The sequence below is a fragment of the Talpa occidentalis genome, unplaced genomic scaffold (genome assembly GCF_014898055.3).
Source record: "Talpa occidentalis isolate TD23 unplaced genomic scaffold, MPIMG_talOcc4v2.1 talOcc4.2, whole genome shotgun sequence".
Taxonomy (NCBI): Eukaryota; Metazoa; Chordata; class Mammalia; order Eulipotyphla; family Talpidae; genus Talpa; species Talpa occidentalis.
In genome coordinates this window covers 44,099,237-44,120,392 of record NW_023602073.1, presented here as the reverse complement: position 1 = coordinate 44,120,392, position 21,156 = coordinate 44,099,237, and the positions used below count along the sequence as shown (strand labels likewise).

The 21,156-nt window shown below is 48.1% G+C and overlaps 2 protein-coding genes across 2 annotated transcripts; both read left to right on the top strand.

The window, feature by feature from the left end:
* The first annotated feature begins 611 nt into the window (after positions 1 to 611).
* Positions 612 to 7,333, top strand: LOC119251296 (HLA class I histocompatibility antigen, C alpha chain-like). Its single transcript, XM_054698589.1, is given in 8 exon segments — positions 612 to 692; positions 695 to 712; positions 1,001 to 1,270; positions 1,492 to 1,767; positions 2,367 to 2,642; positions 2,758 to 2,880; positions 3,303 to 3,335; positions 3,677 to 7,333. Coding segments are annotated over 8 exon segments (1,044 nt in total). The 5' UTR covers positions 612 to 649; the 3' UTR covers positions 3,682 to 7,333.
* Positions 7,334 to 15,869: 8,536 nt separating this feature from the next.
* On the top strand, positions 15,870 to 16,962 carry LOC129146278 (class I histocompatibility antigen, Gogo-B*0201 alpha chain-like). The gene is made up of 3 exons (XM_054698121.1): positions 15,870 to 15,878; positions 16,155 to 16,254; positions 16,480 to 16,962. Exons 1-3 carry the CDS (start codon positions 15,870 to 15,872, stop codon positions 16,779 to 16,781), a joined length of 411 nt encoding a protein of 136 aa, XP_054554096.1. The 3' UTR covers positions 16,782 to 16,962.
* Positions 16,963 to 21,156: the final 4,194 nt, after the last annotated feature.

Here is a 21,156-nt window from a genome sequence, read left to right as displayed (position 1 = left end):
GGCAAAGTTTGAGATGAGATAAGGAATCTCTTAAGGCAAAAATCCTGGTATGAGGACCTATACGTGCTGAAAATAGCAATAGATGTTATGCTTGGATTAGCAAAACCACTGAGGCCTCCTTTGACTCTCCCTGATTTCCCAGCCTTGGCCGGGGTCAGGTGGTTATGTGTCCCCCACACACTTGTGCATTCCCTGTTTGCCTGCTGCTTCTTTGATCTTTTTTATATTCTGTCAGATGCTAAATAAAAATGAGACTGCCTTTGGAGCTGGGCTGCACCTTTGTGGTCTGGTTCGTCAAGACATCTCATTATCCTGCACATATGTTTGAGACCCAGAACCAGGGACTGACAAAGGTCTTGGCGCTGAAGAGGAGGAGGGGGCGGAGCAAAGTCTGGTCCGGGTTCCCAGGGCCCTGTCTGGGAGCAGGAAGATTACTGTCGGAGATGCCCCAACTCCCCATGTTTTCACTTCTGTCTCTCTCAACCTGTGTCGGGTCTTCCTTCCTGGGTACTGGTGAGTCACCCCAGTTCTCTCTCCCCACTGCCTGGAGGTCTCCAGAGCAGCCAATCAGCAGCCCCGCGGCCCCGGTTACACAGTCTACACTCGCCAGCCCGGACACCCAGCGTTTCTGGCCGAGTAGGTGAGGGCCATGGGGCCCGCGCCCCTCCTGCTGCTGCTCTTGGGGGTCCTGGCCCGGGGGAGACCTGGGCAGGTGAGTGCGGGTCGGGAGGGAACCCGCCGCTGAGGAGGGAGGAGCGAGGGGACCCCGGTACGGCAGCGGCGGCGCTGGACCCGGTAACGACTTTTTACGCCATCGCCGGCCCCGTTGTCCCCCCTCAACCCTGCCTTGGCCCCTTTCTGTTCCTCCCAGCCCCCAACTCCTCTTGCCCGGTGAGTCCCAGCCCTCCTTGTCCCGCCGCCCCTTAACTCTCTGGGGAGCCCCCTCGCCCCCGCCCCTCCCGCCCCGTCTCCCCAGCCCGGGTCTCCCTCCCGCCCCCAGGCTCCCACTCCCTGAGGTATTTCTACACCGCGATATCCTGGCCCGGCCTCGGGGAGCCCCGCTTCATGGCCGTGGGCTACGTGGACGACACGCAGTTCGTGCGGTTCGACAGCGACTCCCTGGACCAGAGGATGGAGCCGCGGGCGCCCTGGGTGGAGCTGGAGGGGCCGGAGTACTGGGCGCGGCAGACGAGGAAGGCGAAGGGCGCCGCACAGACGTTCCGAGACAGCCTGCGCGCCCTGCGCCGCTACTACAACCAGAGCGCGGCGGGTGAGCGGGGCGGACCCGGGGCGCTCACGACCCCACCCCGCGGGCGGGCGGGGACCCCAGACCCCGGGCCCGAGCGTCCCCCGAGGCAGGGGGACCCGCCGGACCCTCGAAAGGACGTGCCCCGGGACGTTCCCCGCGAGGTTCCCGCGTCAGTTTCGGTTTATTCCCGGGAGGGGGGCGGGGTGACCGCGGGGTGACGCGGGGTGACGGGGCGGGGACAGGCTCTCACACCCTCCAGGAGATGTACGGCTGCGACTTGGGGCCCGACGGGCGCCTCCTCCTCGGGTACGATCAGTGTGCTTATGATGGCGCCGATTACCTGGCCCTCAACGAGGACCTGCGCTCCTGGACCGCGGCGGACACGGCCGCGCAGATCTCCCGGCGCAAGTTGGAGGCGGCCGGAGACACGGATCAACTGAGGAACTACCTGGAGGGCACGTGCGTGGAGTGGCTGCGCAGATACCTGGAGTTCGGGAAGGAGATGCTGCAGCGCTCAGGTAAGAGGGGCCAAGCATGGCCTGCAAGGCTTCAGCTCTCCCTCAGGCTGACACCCCAGGGGCAGTGGAGTACTGGTCAGAACACAGACCTCTTTCTGGTCACAGAGGGAGGAGACCTGGTTTTCCTGTTCTGTACAAGAGAGAGACTTGCCCCAGAGCCCTGCTTTTTCTGAAGGACAGTTAAGGAATCCAGTCTCTCCTGAGCTGGAGGGGATGGACCATCCCTGAAATCACCCTTCATTGGCTCCTTTTGATCCGACAGCCACCGTGGGAACCTTCAGTTTCTCACTATGGCTTGGTTTTCTTCTGATTAACATTTTTCAGATCTGACTCCTGCTTTTTTGTGTCCTGAGGTCAGGAACTTAAGTCTGTGCCCTCCTCCTTAGGGACCTGCATCTTCCTATCCTGAGCTGTTACCCTGATTGTAAAACATTTTAAGAAACAAATTATCCCAGACTCCCCAGATCAGGCTGGTTTATAGGTTTTGTGCTTCCTCTTCCAAACCCTTTTCCCTGTCCATTCTCACGATGGTCACATGAGGCTGCTTCAGTCTCCATGAGGGAAAAATCCAAAGTGTGAGTTCTGACCCTTCTCCTCAGATCCCCCAAAGACACACATGACCCACCACCCCACCTCTGAGCATGAGGTCACCCTGAGATGCTGGGCCCTGGGCTTCTACCCTGCGGACATCACCCTGACCTGGCAGCGAGATGGGGAGGACCTGACCCAGTACACGGAGCTGGTGGAGACCAGGCCTGGGGGGGACGGAACCTTCCAGAAGTGGGCGGCTGTGGTGGTGCCTTCTGGAGAGGAGCAGAGATACACATGCCATGTACAGCATGAGGGGCTGCTGGAGCCCCGAGTCCTGACTTGGGGTAAGGAGGAGAATGTGGGCCCAGAACTTCTCAGGGGCATCAGGAGCCCTTCTGGAGACCTTCAGAGGGTCAGGATGAGGCCTGGGGCACAGTCTCACCTTCCCTTTCTTTCCAGTGTCCCATCCTCAGCCCACTGCCTCCCCCATGGTCTTCCTTGCTATTGTCCTGGTTCTCCTTGTAGCTGTTCACATTGGAATTCCAGTGGCTACAGCTGTGAGGTGCAGGAAGAAGCACTCAGGTAGGGAAGGGAGTGGGGGGATCATGTCCAATGGGGGCTTTCAAATCCCAGGTAGAACTTGTCCTACCCGGTAAATGGGAAGTACCACCCACACACGTATGTTGCCCAGTCTGGAGCTGATTGCTATTCCTCGCTCTTTGTAAACCACTTATGAAAATGAAACACCACTTGTTCACCTTGATAATTCTGGGGATAGGATCCTGATTCCCAGCAAATGTCAAGAAGGGAAGGTCCCTACTGAGCACAGACTCCGAGAGGTAGTTGCTCTAGTCTTCCCTCATCTCCTTTCTTCATATTTTCTGGTCCTGCCCTGGGTCTTCAGGCACAGTTCTGGAACATTCCTTGTGGCCCAGATTAGGGGATTCATTTAAGACTTCGTGGCCCAACTCCTTTGTGGTCTTACAGGATGTTTCTTCCCACAGGGGAAAAAGGAAGAAGCTACACTCAGCCTGCAGGTAAGTGTGGATCAGGGGTTTTATCCCTGAGCCCTGGGGGCAGTGTAGAAGGAGCCCATGGGGGTGTCACCCACATCAGTCCCTCCTGTGGTCTCATCTCTCGTGGCTCTGACCAGGTTCTGTTTTGTTTTCCCCCAGGCAGTGACAGTTCCCTGGATAGTAGTGATTCTTTTATGGTCCATATAGATGAGACTCTGGGACCTGTGGGTAGGAGGGGCTGGGGGCAGAGAGGATGGGACCAGGTGATGGGGAAGCTGTGAGGGGGACATTCTGAGGATGCGGTGGACTATTGAGAATGTTGACACTTCCGTAACTTTGTTCATGATCATTTTCCTTTACAGGGTGAGGACAGCTGCCTTGTAGGGACTGAGTGATGCAGGATTTCTTCTCATCTTCACTTCGTGGCTTCAACATCCACTGGTTTTCCTGTTGCAAAAGGCCTATGAGGGCCTCCCTGGTGGTGTAGAGAGTTGAGCACAGTGCTGTGAAAGTGCCCGCAGCCTCTGCAGTACGGGTTCGGTTCGTGGCCAGCCACAGAAAGACACATATGGTGAGGCAGACCTCTCCTGTCTCGCCAGCTGCTCCCCTCAGCAGTGTCTTTCAGTAGATCTGCCTGGTGAATCCTCTCACCCCCCACATGTGGCCTGTACCCCAGTTCTTATATAAATAAATATAAGATTGATGAGTTCATTAGTGGGGTTACTAAAATTTATGATTACATAAATCAGAGACAGGAGAACCAGCCAGAACTACACGTTCGCTGTGCTGAATCTGTGCAAGTAGGGGCAGGAGAGGCTGTGAGAGCCAAGGGAGTTGGGGCCTGTGTCTAGTCGGTACTCATGGTCACTCCTCAGGGGTCATCTCTCTACTCCTTTGTCCTTGTGCTTCAGTAGCGCCTGTCCCAGCCGGACCTGTGATCACAGGGACTCAGACACCACCTGGCACTGTCCTGTCTCCAGGATGTGGGTGGAGGCTGTCTGTGGCCTGGTCAACTTAGGTTCAGGGCAGTTTGGTCCTCAGTATTCATACTCTATGTGTTTATATTTTATTTTGGTTTTTACTTTTTTATGTCTGTTCATATTTAGCAAACAGGCCTCATCTCCTCTGGGTGTCTCTGACAGCAGCAGGAGGCATCTGCATTGTCCCCACAAGACCCAGGGTGGCCCCTGCATACTGGAGTACATGATGTTAGAAATTGATTTCCAGACTCATCCTGTTCTTGGCCTCATTTTAGTACTATATTCTGGATTATTCTTTCAATCTTTTCACATCTTTTTAAAGAATACTACTGCTGGTATTAGTAGAGAGGATGATTCGGTAATTTTTTGTCTTAATGTCCTGTTGGATTTCTATTTCCTCTACAGCTTCTCCCTCTAAAACTTCCCTTAAGTAACCCTGCCCAGAGTGTGTGAGGACAGGGAGGATGCCTGCTCCCTAGCGTGGTCAGTGTGGGCCTCACTTAGGTGACCTTTCAGAAAGAAGGACACTTTGCCCACGGCATTGTCCAGAGAAGTTCAGTCCAGGCAGGACAAATTCCAGTGCAGATACCTTAGGCAGGAATTTGTGTGACTGAGATAAAGACTGCTGGACTGGAGGGCACCTGAGATAAGATCTGTGTGTACCCAGATCATTCAGGCCTGGAGGATGTTGGGTTTGACTTTGAGTAAGATGTGGCGTGACAAGAGCTTCTGAACAGATACACACCTGTGGGACTTCTCTTTAGGAGCCTCAGTCTGGCCGCTGTGCAGCATGGAAGGATGCGAGGTCGGAAAAGAAATGGAGGAAACCAGTGCAGGTCCCAGGACAGAGAGGTTGGGGGAGGAGAGGAGAACAGGAAAATAATAGGAAGTGATTGGATCTGTGTATATTTAGACATGGACTTTACAGCATTTCCTACTGCTGGGCTGTGAGAAAGGGGTCAAGGATGACAGTGTCTCAGACTGTGCAGGCAGAGAGGTGGAGCCTCAGTGACATGAGGAGACCCCAGAAGAACCATATGTGGGCATCCTAGGTGTTCAATTTAGGAAAGGTGAAGCTGAGATCTATTAGAAATGAAAGTGATGTTGGCAACTGGACAGACAAGTCTGGAGAATAGATGAAAAATCGGAGTTAAGAAATAGACTTGGGAGGTGATAGGATGAATGATGTTTGAAGTCTTGAGCTTAGAAAGGTCCCCCAAGTAGTAATAACTAAGGAAAAGAAAGGAACAGGTTAAAACCCAGACCCCCAGTTATGAGCAATCTGAGCAGACACCCCCTAGAGCCTATTGCACTGTCTGATACCATGTGGAGACTGCACGGAGCCCCCAATTCAGTGAGGGAGCCCCCAATTCAGTGAGGCCAGAAATCACCTGGCTGCTAGAATGTCTGAAACAGAGTCTGAGATTCTATTATTCAACTTCTTTCCTCACCCTAGTGATGGAGAATTTAGGGTTGATTCCCAGGAGGAGATGCTTTCATCCCTGGAAACAAGCAAATAACAGGGACTCTGGAGTCCAAGGTTTCATCCAGAGACTGAGGGAAACTGTATACTTGGGGGACTTACCAGAACCTGGGAACCTGCTATTATGACATGGAGACCTGGCTCTTCCCTGAGGCCTGTGTCTCCTCCCCCTGAGTGATGGACCCTGGGGAGCTGGTCAGCACCTCCCTCCCCACTCTGTGGAAGGTTCCTAGTGCTGGGATCCCCACAGGCCCAGGAGAGAGGAGCCTCCTGAGACCCGAGTGTCCCTGGGGGTCATTCTCAGAGTTGCAATAATGTACTGACCTTGAGGAAAAGACATCTTCGCTACTTCTGTGGATTTTGGTTATGTGGGTTTTTAACTTCAGTAGGATTAGAGAATTGCAAGTTTGTCACATCACTAAACTCAATCTCAACATGAAATAGTATCCAGAATTTCCAACCATAACATGTGAATTCCCACATGGCAAAATGATTAAGGAGTACTTACAAATAAGCCAGCCTAGGAAATTTCTAAGTATAATAAATGACACCAAGATCAAATTAAGAAAATCAAATAAAGAACTTAAAGGAGAAAATTTGAATTTTATGGGGATTATGAATGTGCTGAACTAAATATTCCTTCATGTGTCCCACGGGGTGAATTATAATGCACTGAGAACCTTCTGTGGGTCAGGTCCTTTCAGTCATAATTTCACTCTCCCAACGATAATCCCTCCAGGCACCTTCTATCCTCGATAAAGCAGATGATGTTCAGAGAAACACTCCATGTCCTATCCCACAGCCTGGAGTCTGCTGAGTCAGAAGCCCCCCAGTGCTGCAGGGGGCATTGTTGCCCCAGCCAGATAGGATACTGACAAGCAGCTAAGAGAAAAGGCCACACACCGTGGGGCTGATGATATGGCATCCCTTTGCTTTTTGTTCTTGGTCATAGAGAGAGAAAAATTTATCAGAAAGTATATTAGGCAATAAATTATATGTGTCAGCATACTGTCAGTAAATGGCACAGAAAATTATCTGTTTAGAAATTAGTTGTTGGGCTGTTTGGCCCACTGGACAATGGGAGATGGTTTGTTGAACATGCCTGACAAGCATTACAATACAATAATTATAGTAGGTCCTTCTTTTGCCTTCTCTTGAAGTTTCTTGGGAAAGTTTTTAAATGAAGCTATTTGAGTTAAGGAGTTTCTAGGTAGAAAATGTTCTGATAGCTGAGTAGCAGCCGGTCCCCGGCAGAAGGCCATGAGGATAAGAAAAGTCTTTTCTTGCTTAGGCTTTAGCTGATAGGGATGTACTGGCGGCGATCCACTGTCTTAGGTTATTGTTTAGCTTAAACAATGAGTTCTAGTGTAAGGCTTAGTTTTTTATTAAGCTTGAAGGTTGCCTTCTTGCTGAGAGCATGTAGTGGCCAAAAGCCCATGGAAAAAGAGATGCACTGATTGTTTCTGCTTTGTTTCTATGCACATGATAATGTCATCTCACTGCTTGCAAAAAATGTATAAATAAAGAACCTGCTGAGTCTCTCAGCAGAAGATACTAGCACCTCATCCAGTGTCAGTGTCTCCTCATTCTACCTCATCCCCTTCCCCTCAGCCCTTCCGTTTTCATTTTCACAGATGCCTTCTCATCCTTTCAGGAACCCTTGACACAACATTTTGCCGGAGGCTGGTCCCCAGCACCCCAGCCCTGGCTCTCCTTTGATCTCAGAATCTGTGTCTCCCACCCCCTCGGGGCTGCCTCTCCAACCCCACAGCCCAGTGTCCAGGAGATACATGTGGTCAGACAGACACAGGCACTGGCTCCCCCAGGCCCGGGGAGGAGGGGCGTGCAGGGAGGGGAGCACCCATGTTTATCCCACTGTTTTCATCCTCCCAGGGGGACCTCCCATGAGGTCACAGAGTAGAGAAAAAGGAAGGGCTGCCGGCACCACCTCCATGTGAGTATTCTGTGGGAGCCAGGCAGAGCCTAATACCCACACCCCAGGGACCCAGATCTAATTCCTGTTGATGGGGCCTGCATTCTGCTCCCAGGGATGGTGAAAAATACCACACAGAGCTGATCCGTGCACACAGGCTAACGGGAGTGGCTGGCAAATGGATTTATAGAATGACCTTGGTGAGACTCTGGCTCCACATCCATCTGCTAGAGGGACAGTGAGTCATGATGGCTTCTCCCAGAGCCTGAGGCAGGATACTCATCAGCCCCCCAGAGGAGCAGTCCCCACCACCCCCCCAACCCTCACCCACATCCCCTCTGAGGCAGACTTGGCCAGTGGGCATTTTCTTGCAGCCACATGACCTGAGGCTGGAAGTGGTGACTGCCCCTGTAGGGTATGTGCTGACACCTGGAACCTTCCTTCTCTGCTCAGCCCTGAGAAGCGACACTAAATAAGGGAGGGGACACTCCAGACAGTCAGGGCTGTGGGACATGTGAGGACTTGAGCTGGAAAGAACTTCAGGTCATTCTCACTCTGCCCATGTGGGAGAACAATGGAAAGACCATCAGGCCAGTGATGGCAGAACCTGGACACAGCCCAGGGCCCTGACTCCCCATCTCTGCTCATCCCCTGATACCTGAGGGAGGACAGAGACTGAGGGTCCCCAGAGAAGAGCTGGACACTCACCTCCTCCTGCTCTTCCCTCATGGAACATGGAGAAAAATATTTCAGCCATGGAAGCCATTTATCTATAACGAGTATATTCCTTATCCTCGGTTGAATATAATTCAAGATATTTGACCATAGCTTTAAATTCTGGTGCCAATATCAATCTAAGGGCCATGTAGGAGAAAGTGTCTGTTATCTCTGCAAGAACTTCAAATCTCCTCACTAAAATGTTGTTAATATAGAGGGAAAATGAGGAATCAAGGTTCGATATCAATAGGACGCTGATTTGTAAGAATCCTATGTAGTGAAGTGACGTAACACACTGTTGTTATAGGGCCAGGGGGATTTCAGGACACGGCACAGGTGCAGGAGGAAGCTCTCCAGGGTGAGGCCTGTGAGCACATGTGTGAAGACCTTTTTAGGGTCCACAGTCAACACAGATGCTCCTGTTTCCTCCTGGTGGAGCTGTAGAAGATTGGTAAATATTTGTGAATGAAATAATGAAAGACACTCAAAGGCTTGTGTTGGGGGAGCAGCTGGGCTTAAAATAACATCAAGGGGAACATTTGATATTCTCTAGTGAAGAAATAACTTAGAATTTTAAAAGAAATGATTTTTTTGTTAGTAAACAACAGTCATGGCCAGCAACCCAGAGAGAATGAAGGACACATGGGACTTTGTGAGCTGCAGAGTGAGTGTCCACATCAGACACCAACAGCTTATGCAGCCACAGACAGTGAGGATGGACATTAAGGGCAGAGATGCCTAGAGACCCCTCTCCCCACGTGGACACTGCAGACACCAGAGTAAGATCACCTCCAGGCTCCCATTAGAGCTGCTCTTCTACTCGAGGGAGCAAGTCACCCACAGACCACGCCCTCCTGAGACCCACTTCTCTCCTGGGAAGGAGAAGCCACACTTTCCCCTTTGCCTCCAGAGTCGCGTGAGCAGTAAAGTTTCTCTGTGTATTGTAAGAGCATAATGAAGTCAAGCTGTTTCAATAATATTCATTACTAATAATGACATTTCTCAGCTTCCAGAGGAAAAAACTGAGCAACAGTTCGCTCCTGTCATCTGCTCTGAGACTTCCCAGGGGGAGGACATGGGGTTCCGTATCTATCATCACTCTGACCCTCAGTCTCTTTCCTGAGCAGTGCTATTGGTTCTGGACCGAGACACTGCTCACCTGAAGCTCCTGGTCCTAGCTCCTGGACGCTGTCACATGGGGAGCTGCAGCCTTGGGTGGCTGGAGCGTCATAAGAATGACGGGAAGAATCTCTCTCTACAAGTTAGGGATTGGACTATGAGGGTCACCAGGGGAAAGTTCTGGGCTCTCTCACCCCAGAAACCACACTGACCTGCATGAAAATCTCCAATAATAGAGGTGATCTTGGATTACAAAAAGGGCGGGTGACCTTCACTAATATAGAAAAACAGGGTATATTTTTGCTTTTCAGTATATTTTTGTAGGAAAAAGTTCCCATTCCTTGGCCTCTGAGGACCAGGACATAGCTGACCCTGTGAGCCTGACAGAGATATGATTTCCCATGGCCTCTCATGAAAACTTGCTCCAAAGTGGGTTAATTACCAGAGTCAGGGGTCCTATCATGTCAGCCTAATGTTGGCGCCAGTGAAGGGACAGGTATGTCAGCCTCCCTGCATCACATGGTGTGGCTCATGAGGATCGGAGGTCTGTGTTCCCCACGTGTCCCCAGATCTGCCCACTGATGCCAGTAGGAGCAGTGACAGGTGCTCAGGTGCAAATCACCATCCATTTCCAGCCTCCACCCCACCCCCCCACAGATTCCCCACCACCTAAAGCAGCAGTTCTCAAGCCTTAGTGCAGTTATTCTAGGATGATTGTTGAAAACACAGATTCCTGGACTTTAACACTGAGAGAACCAAATGTAGCACTTGTGGACAGAGCATGAGAATTTTCTTTTTGCGATGAGCTCCAGGTGTCTAAAGATCACACTTTAAGAATGTGATCCACAAGCAGAGCTTCTGAAATTCTATTATGTAAGCAAACAAGAGATATATTACCCAGCAATCCTACTCCTGGGCATCTATCCATGGGATATGGAACCATCAATGCAAATAATAATATGTTCTACAGTGCTTATAATGGCACTATTTACAATAACCAGGGCCACTGAGAGAGGGCTGGATCAAGATGTGGGCTACCTGCACTGTGGGACGGTATTCAGCCATAAGGAAAGGTGAACTAAGATATTTTCAGCAAAGTGGAGGAAGTTTGAGAGAACTATGTATATTAAAGTCAGAGTGAGAAAGAGAAACCGGATATTTGCTTAGCATGATTTGATTAAGTAACATGTATAGAAAAGCTAGTGGACATTAACAAACACCTTGAGAGTGCTGAGTTTAAGAGTGAGGAGGGAGGAAAGTGGACAAGAGATCCAAGGCATGGTGGTGGGGGAAAATAAAGACGGTATCACAAGGAAAATTGGAATGTTTTTGAACTCTATGAGCATAAAAGCACAATTTGTGGAACATAGGAGAAGCAGAGGTACGGGGAAATCTAGAATATGAAGTGGATAATAAGAGACTATGATGAACAACTTAAGCAATAAATTTGCAGTGAGCTGGTAGGAGTGCAAACTGGTCCAACCACTATGGAAAGCTGTATGGAGATTCCTCAACCTACTAAAGATAGAGCTTCCATATGATCCAGCAATTCCACTCTTAGGTATTTACCCAAAGGACACAGAAACATCAATTCCAAAGAGCACCTGCACCTCTATGTTTATAGCAGCACTGTTTACAATAGCTAAGCTTTGGAAACAACCCAAATGGCCAAAAATAGATGATTGGATCAAGAAGATGTGGTACATATACACAATGGAATATTACTCAGCAATCAAAAAAGATAAACACATGCAATTTGCAGCAACATGGTTGGAGCTGGAAGGGATCATGCTCAGTAAAATAAGCCAGAAAGAAAAAGAAAAATACCAGATGGTCTCACTCATAGCAGGAATCTAGAAAACTTAAATAAGGGACCAGGAAAAAGAATAACTATAAGAAAGTGAAAATCAAAATCAACAAACAACTATGAACCAGAGCACACTATGGGGGGGGGGAGGGAAAGGAGGGATTGGGTTCAAAATAAGGGGGTTGCAATTGTATGGGGAATATAAAAATAAAATTTAAAAAATAAATAAATAAATTTGCAGTGAAATGAACATTTACCCTAAAGATACACATTGCCAAACTGAATTAAGAATAGGAACCCTAGGGCCTCCCCTGGTGGCGCAGCGGTTGAGCACTGGGTTACGAGGCTGCCCGCAGCCTCTGCAGCACCAGTTTGATCCCCGGCCACCGGCGAGGGTCCCACAAAAAAAAAAAAAGCAAAAGCTATATATATATAAAAAAAATAGGAACCCTAGATTATCCTGTATGAATTAAAGAAATTAAATCATAATTTAAAAACATTCCCCAAGGAAAACCTCCGGCTCAGATGGCTTCACTTTGAATCTATCAAACACATAAGTATTAACACCAGACCTACACAAGCTGCTGGAGAGAACAGAGGGAGAAACACCCTCCAAATCATCTAATGAGGCTGTTATAACCTATGTCAAAACCAGACAACTGTGTCAAAGGTTACTTCAGATAATTGTCTCTCCCTAAATCCTTTAGGAAATATCAGAAAATCTAAGTTAATGTACTAGGACACTAAGTTTTATCTCAACACGCAAGTTTGGATGAATTTATAGACATCAATCTAATGTGTTATATTCATATATAAGAAAGAATAACCATAGGATCACCTCCATGCAGAAATGGCACTTTCAATATTTAAAACCTATTCATGATAAAAAAAAAAAAAAACTCAGTAATGTTGGAGAAACATAGCACTTCTTCAATTTGGAAAAGGCCATGTATGAAAAGCCTATAGCTGCATTATACTTTATGGTGAAAACTGAATACTTTTGAATTAAAATAAGGAAAAGAAGGGGATGTTGACTCTCACATTCTACTGTACATTGTATAGAGATCAGACATAAAACATTATGAAAGGTAAAGAAATAAAAGCACTATGGATAATAAAGATGAAGTAAATGTTTAAGTTGCAGCTGACATGACCATGTATATAGAAAATCCTAACAAACAAAAAAAACTTCTAGAATTAATAGGTGAATATACCAAAATGTGGAGTAGGTACAAGGTCAATAGTATTTCTTTGTACCAGTGATGTAAAATTAGGATAAATGGATAATTTTAAAATTCATTTATAATAACATCAAAATAAAATATTTAGATATCAATTTGAAGAAAATGTCTAAGATTTGCACATAGAGATCTACTTAGTACCACCGAGAGAAAACAAAGAATATTCACATAAATGGACAGATATTCAAGGGTTGGGATACTCCATGTTCTTAAGACATCAATTCTTTCAACAATGCTTAGGTCCCAGTGCCATTCTTTTAATCTTTAGATTAAAAGCAATTCAATCCTGAATCTGAATGCCAATCAGCATCTTGACAGTTATTTTAAAAAGACATTAACAAGCTGTTTGCACAATTTTTATACAAATTCAGAGGAGTTTGAAGAGTCAAAATACTTTTTTAAAAGGAAGAAACTTGGAGCAGGCATAGCACCTGATTTCAAGACTTAGTATAAAGATCAGATGATCAAAAACCACGTGGTATTGGCACAGGGATGGACTAGGCCAGTAGAGCAGAATAAAGAGTGGGTGGTGAGAACACGCAGATACGCTCATGAGAAAGGCAGTCAAGGCAACTCAGTGATGTGGGAACTAAGCAGAAGCAGGAACAGACGGACACCCTCGCCACACACTAACTGAAATGAAGCAAAGACCTAAAGATAAAAATTAAACTGTACTGTTCAATAGTAGTATAATTTAACCACAGATGTAATTTACATTTTTGGTAGACGCATTTAAAAGAAAAAAAAAGTAGTAGGTGAAAATAATTAATGTTTTATAAAACTCCAACCATATAATATACTATACTTTCACAAAGATAAACAATAAAAAGATTATGAGATACTTTACATTCTTCTTGTACTTCACCTTTCTTGAAATCTGTTTTGCACCGCAAAGGCTAGAAAGTCCTCACATTGCTGTCCTGCAGGTGGGGGCCAGATCCTCTCCACTTAGTGACAAAGCCTCCCCTAGACTGAAAATTAGGACGAGGCAGAATCTCACTCCAACCACGCTTTGTTCTCTCTTCCCCACACTCCTCCTCATGACGAACACTTACCTGTCTCACCAGCATTCCTGTAATCTTGGAAAACTGGTGTCACATCCCTAAGTGAAGTTCCCTGTCCTCATGGGGTTGGTAGTGACACCTGAAACAAACATCCCCTGGTACTGAGGAAACCCCCCGCCCCACACAGAGGCAGTCACACCCTTTGACTCCTGTCATCTAGATGCGGGCATCTCCTGGACCTGGGCATGTGAAGCCCTGTCCCTCCCTCACATTCCTTCACCCCTTGTAAATCCCAGCACTCCCCCATCCAGGGAGTGTGTTGTTCGGCATGCTGACCCCACTCATCTATTGAGAGCCTTCTCCGATAAACTCATCTGTGCAAAGACATTTCTCGTGGCTTCGAGTTTGGCTTTGTCCACTCTGGGGAGAGACCTGGTTGTGTCCTTTACAATGTGGTGACTTCCCTCCAGATCCAGGGACTCTGGGATTTGTGACCACACCAGATCCCTGACCCCTCACACTGGGTGCAGGAAAGGGTGAGCACAGACATGGCTGGGGTGGACCCCTCAGCCTCCCCTCCTCTCCCTACTCCCCTCCACTCACTGTCCCTTCATCTCTCCCAGTGTCTGGATTTCATGACATCCCAGCACAACTGGGAGCAGGTCAGAAGACTCACCCCTGATCCACAGCTCCTCACCAGGAGGTGCTTCCAGAAGTCTGCCCCACCCCCCACCTCTGCTGCAGCCTCAGGGCTTCCCCAGCAGAGCCAGGGCTGTGCAGAGGGGCATTCCAGAACACTCTTCTTCACAATTACACAGTACCCCTCACCTACTTCAGGCTTAGCTCAGATGTCACCTACAGGAAAGACTCCCTGAGGATAAGAGATGGAACCAGTGTACATTCCTGTCAATGGTGTAAAAGGATTTGTTTTTCTCCATGTCCTTGGAGGGCTACTTTTTAATCTTTTTTTTTTTTTTTTTTTAAGATTTTATTTATTCTTGGGCCTCCCGGGTGGCGCAGCGGTTGAGCGCTGGGTTGCGAAGCTGCCCGCGGCCTCTGCGGCACTGGTTCGATCCCCAGCTGCTCCCCGGCCACCGGAGGAGGGTCCCACATGGCGCACAGACCTCTCCTGCCGCCCGCTGCTCCCCTCAGCAGTGTACTTCGGTCCTTCTGCCTGCTCTGCTCCCAGCTCTGCTCTGGTGAAGTCTCTCACCCTCCCGCGCTTCTGACTGTACCCAGTGCATGTATAAACAAACAAACAAAAACAAATAAATAAATAAATAAAACATGCCTCTATTAAAAAAAAAAAAGATTTTATTTATTCTTGCATAGAAGAACTGGGGTGCAGATCAGAGGCATGGGGAGGGAGTGAGAGGATTCACCAGAGAGTGGGGAGCAGAACAGGCACATCTACTGATATACACGCTGAGGGGAGCAGCAGGGGAGACAGGAGAGGTCTACTGCACCATGTGGGTAGCTCCCTGGCCGGGGATTGAACTCAGGTCTTCACCGTGGGCTGTGGACCGTGGTGGCAGTGGGACATAACCCAGGGAGGCCCCTACTTTTTAATCTTTTCTTGCTTCATCGAGGTAACACTGGTTTACAATACTGCATATGACTTACAGGAATAGGTTCACATCTCTTCAGATGTATTCCCCACAGCCCACCCACCACCAAAGCACCCACAGCCCTTCACCAGAGTCCACTGGGCCCCTCCACCATGTCCTCCACCCCTCCCCTCCCTTCTAACAGCCTCAGCTCTGCAGTCATAGTCTTAAGGTTTGCTTTGATTTGATTTTATTTGACTTTTATTTTGTTTCTCCATATTCCACATATGTGTGAAATAAACATCCACAGTCTGTCTTTCTCCTTCTGACTAACTTCACTCAGCACAATCCTCTCCAGTTCCATCGATGTTGTCATAAATGGAAAGATTCCATCTACACTTACAGCTGAGTAACATCCCATTGTGTGACTATACCATAGTTTCTTTATCCACTCGTCTGCTGTTGGACACTTAACCTTGTTTCCACGGCATTTCTATTGCAAATAGTGCTGCCATTGATATAGTGTTGTAGTTTTTGGATAAAAACCAAAGGGTGGAATTACTTGTGATATGCTGTGCCATTTTAAATATTTGAGAAGCCAAACATTATTTTTTCCACAGGGACGGGACCAGTCTACATTCCTGAGGGTTATTTTTTAAGTAGACATTATTATATTTTAAAATTGTTTGTAAATTATAGAAAAGTTCCTGTAATTCCCACATTCATGTCCCCGGTTGGTAACATATCACTATTTTATTTTTGCAGCTAATGAAGCAATATTGATACCTTATCACTAGACTTCATGCTATATTTGGATGTCATAGCTTTTCTTTTTCTGTCTCAGGCTTCCACCCTCATACAACATTAAGTTGCAATTCGGTCTCCAAAAGCTCTGACTGAGTCAGTCTCCCAGAGTCTTCTTGGTTTTGATGGTCTTGACCTTTTGGACTGGGGGATATTGCTCAGGTGTATTGTAGAACGAATTTGAATTTGGTTAACTGAGCAATAGGTTTGGGGAAGAGACCACACACACGAAGGACCATTCTCAGCACAGTGGTACCGAGTGCAACTGGACACCCTCCGCGGCCACTACAACCAGAGCCAGGACGGTGAGCGACAGGACCTTGGGCAGGTCTCCACCCCACCCCCCACCAGCCTGCTAGGGCCAGGGGCACCCCAAGGCTATGGGACCTGCCCCGTCCTTCGACCTGGGAAGGAGCCCGCGGGACTTTCACCCGGTTTCATTTTCAGTTTAGGTTTATTCATGGCAGGAGATCGTGGTGATCATGGTGCAGGTGGGGCTGACCGTGGGGCTGACCGCTGGGTGGGGACAGGGTCTCACACTTTCCAGAGGATATTTGGCTGCGACTTGGGGACCGACGGGAGCCTCCTCCGCGGGTACTGTCAGTGGGCCTATGATGGTGCCGATTACCACGCCCTGAACGGGGACCTGCGCTCCTGGACCGTGGTGGACACGGCTGCTCAGATCACCCAGCGCGAGTGGGAGGCGGGCAGCACAGCTGAGAACTTCAGGAACTTTGTAGAGGGAAGGTGCCTAGAGTGGCTGCTCAGATTCCTGGAGATGGGAAAGGAGGTGCTACAGCATTCAGGTAAGAGGGGCCTAGAGGACTCCTGACCTCCCCTGTGACTGGCACCCCACAGCTGAAATGGAATCATGGTCAGAATAGCGCCCACTTTCTGGTCAGAGAGGAAGGAGTCCCCCTGGATTTCCTGTTCTGTACTAGAGAGAGACTTTCCCACAGGGCACGACTTTAACTGAAGGACAAAGAATCCAGTCTCTCTTGACATGGAGGGGAGACCATCCTTCACTGGACCCATTTGACTAGGCAACCAGTTGGGGAACAATTTGTTTCTCTGTCAAGGTTTAAAGTCTGAGAATATATTTAACATCGATTCCTCATTTACTTTCTACCCAGATCAAGAGCAAAACTCTGTGCTCTCCTCCAGAGAGACCTGCATCTTCCTACCCTGTGCTCTCACCCTGATTCTAGAACTTTCCAAGGAGTAAGAGATTATCCCATATTCCACTGGTTTTTGGATTTACTGCTTCCTCTTTCCATTGCCCTCTCCATTCTGAGAATGGTCACTGAAGCTGCTTCAGTCTCCTTGAAGGAAAAACCCAAAGTGTGAATGTTCTCACCCTTCTTTTCAGACCCCCCAAAGATACATGTGACCCACCACCCCACCTCTGAGCATGAGGTCACCCTGAGGTGCTGGGCCCTGGGCTTCTACCCTGTGGACATCACTCTGACCTGGCAGCGAGATGGGAAGGACCTGACCCAGGACACGGAGCTGGTGGATACCAGGCCTGGGGGGAATGGAACCTTCCAGAAGTGGGCGGCTGTGGTAGTGCCTTCTGGACAGGAGCAGAGATACACATGCCGTGTGCAGCATAAGGGGCTGCTGGAGCCCCGAGTCTTGAAATGGGGTAAGGGGGAGGACATGGATACAGAGCTTCTTGGGGGAATTAGGAGCCTTTCTGGAAATTTCCCTTCTCTTCCAGTGCCCCCTCCTCAGTCCTCTATCCCCACCGTGGGCATCATTGCTGGCCTGGTTCTCCTTGGAGCTGTGCTCACTGGAGCTGCGGTGGCTGCAGTTGTGATGTGGAGGAAGAAGCGCCCAGGTGGGGAAGGGAGTCAGGGATCTTGTCCACTGGGGGCTTTCAGGTCTCAGGTAGAACTTGCCCTACCTGGTTAATGGAAATACTATCTATACACCTGTTGCTCAAACTGGAGCTAATTGAGAACACTCAGTCTTTTGTAAAGCACTTATGAAATTGAATCACCAACTGTTTGCTTTGATAAATCTGGGGATGGGATCCTGATTCCCAGCAAATGTCAGAGGAGAGGTCCCTGCTGAGGACAGACTCCAGTAGATGGTTGGTCCACTCGCCCCACATATCCTTTTATTATATTCCTAGTCTGGCCTGGGTCTTCAGGCACATTTCTGGAAACATCCCTGTGATCCAGAACTAGGGGATTCCTTTTGGACTTCATGGCTTGACTCCTTTCTAGTCTCACAGGATGTTTGTTCCAACAGGTGGAAAAGGAGGAAGCTACATTCAGGCTGCAGGTAAGTGTGGATCAGGGGTTTGGTCCCTGAGCCCCTGGGACAGTGTAGATGGAGCCCATGGGGGAGTGACCCCTCCATCAGTTCCTCCTGTAGTCGCTTCTCTCTGGCTCTTACCAGGTTCTGTTTTGTTCTCCCCCAGGTAGCAACAGTTCCCAGAACTCTGATGTATCTCACAGCCCCTATAGGTGAGACCCTGGAGGCCTGTGGTGGGAGGGGCTGGGGCAGAGAGGGTGGGACCAGGTTATGGGGAAGCTGTGAGGGGAACTTTCTGAGGTTGCAGTGGGCTATTGAGAATGTCAACACTGATGTGATTCCCTCTGTTCGTGATTATTTTTCTTTACAGTATGAGATATATTTGCCTTGTGGGGATTAAGTGAACAGATTTCATCTCATTTGCATGTCCTGACTTCAAGATCTCCTGGTTTCTCTTGCTGCAAGAGAACACATCCTCATGTGTCTGGGGTCATATTAGGATAATGTGAGGCGGTGGGGAGACTGGCCCAGCCCTGCCCACCGGGACCTTCCCGACGCTGACCTGTGTTTTCTCCCTGATGGCTTTCCTGCTCCAGCAGAGGTGGGGCTGGCCTTGGCTATTTTGTATTCCTGCCAGCAGTGAATGGGCGTCCCTGTTGCTCTAAATCCTGGTCAGCACCTGGTGCACAGTATCCCTCCCCGCCCCCCATATCTGAGGTTTCACTTTCTAAGATTTAAGTTTTCTACAATGAATTTGGGTCCAAAACATTTTCAAAATGTGTAACAAGGTATTTAGAGAGAGACCACATTAACACAACTTTAGTATATTGTTGTAATTGTCCTATTTTATTTTAGTTATTGTTATTAATCTCATTGTGCCTAATTTATAAATTAAACTTTATCATATGTATGTATGTATGTATAGGGAAAATCTTCGTCTGTGTAGGGATCCATCCTATTAGTGGTTCAGGCATCCCCTGGGGGACTTGAAATGAATTGCATGTGGATAAATGAGGGCTGCTGTACTAGATTTTGGATTTAGGCTAAATTAGAGGTGAGTAAAGCATGTCCTTGTTGCTTTCTTTGCATTTCATTTACATATGTCTTTCAATATATGATGTTGAGTATCAATGTACGTTCCTTGGTAACTTCAGAGTTTTGCTCAATTTTTGAAAAGATATTTGTTTTCTTGTTGTATTTTATGGATTCTATATATTCTAAAACATGTGTTTTATCAGGTATGTGTTTCACAGATATTTTCTTCTAGCCTGTGGCTCTTTTACAGCTAATGCTAACATTAAAGCATAGATAGACTTTTCTGGGAAAAGAGAACTTTCTAACTGCAGTGGGTTCAAACCAGAGAGATTACTTGGTTGAACAGAGGATGATGTGACTTATTTATTTTTGTATAGTCTTGATTTTCTTTTGAGTTCTCTGTGTGTGCATGAACAAGCAAATATTAGTTATTGTCAAAAATAAATGACATGAGATTCCCTGTCACTATAGAGCGCTTGGCAGATCAGCCTCAACCACATGTTCCACATGTTCTCAGGCTCTGAGCCTCTTCTCTAAGACCTGCCACCTTGTCACTGAACTGTTTTGTGTTAGAATTTCCATCTGACAAAGGTAGACTGGATGGATGGACACAACTTCCCACTGAAAATAGTTAAAAATGCCATCTTAAAATCATCAGAATTTACAATGTAATAAATGGCCACACCCAAAAGAGAAGGGTGAGACCCCTGTGTTGGCCCCACAGAAAGCAGCGTCCTGAGGAGGGAGGAAGGGCTGTGAGGGCCCCGCCCAGAGCAGACTGGGAGCCCAGCCCTTCAGCTCTGCGCTGAGCCTGACGACCAACACCTGCCTTCCTTTTTAAAATTTAGGAAGAGATGTTTTATTCTGATTAGGTATATATGTATAATGTAGAATTTATGTGCAATAGTGTTTTTTTATCATTTATAATTTTTATAATAAATTGTTTAAAAAAATGTTGCAAATGGGAGAGAAAAAATTACTGTAGTACTCACTCTGGGAGAGATTTTGTTTCATTCTTTCCTTGTGTGTTGTAGATCCTGCTGCTGCTTCCTGAGTCAGTCTCTCTGTATGTCTCTGTCTCTGTCTCTCTCTCTCTCTCAATTGAAGAGCACAGAGCCCAGTGGGCACAGCCCTGCCACCTCCAGATGCCATTGCCCATGTCAGCTCACCCCCACCCTTCCTGAGAGGGCTCTTTCCCACTTCCTCCTGCTTTTCAGCCCCTCAGCACCCACTTTCTGGTCAGAGAGGGAGGAGTCCCCCTGGGTTTCCTGTTCTGTACTAGAGAGATACTTGCCCACAGAGCCCTACTTTAACTGAAGGACAGTTAAGGAATCCAGCCTCTCCTGAGATGGAGGGGAGACAGTCCTTCACTGGACCCACTTGACTAGGCAGCCATTTGGGGAACAATTTGTTTCTCTGAATAGGCATCCCTATTGTTCTAAATCCTCATCAGCATCTGATGCACAGTGTCTCCAACTTATCGGAGGTTTCACTTTCCAAGATTTAAGTTTTCTACAATGAATTTGGGTCCAAAACATGTTCATATAAAATACCACACCAAGCGGTGTGTATGCAACCGGGGACCAGTCAAGGCCTCCAGCCTGGCCTTCAAAGCCCCCGAGTGCACCCAGTTTTCTGAGCGGCCTGAAGGATGGAGACCACCACTAAGTTGTTCTGCGTGCCTGTCAGCCTGGCAGAAATCTCGGCTCTGTCTGAGTTTTCAGTGTCTCCTCAATGTCAGCTCCCAACATGCTCACACGTCTGCTTCTTGGAGGTTCTGCAGCAGCTGCTCTCTGGACTTAGCCTGGTTTGTCTCTACCGACAACTGCATAGATTGAGATGTGTCCTGTTCACATTTTTTACTATCCTTTTTGACCACAGTCTTGTGTTCTCTCAGAAGAGATGTTTCC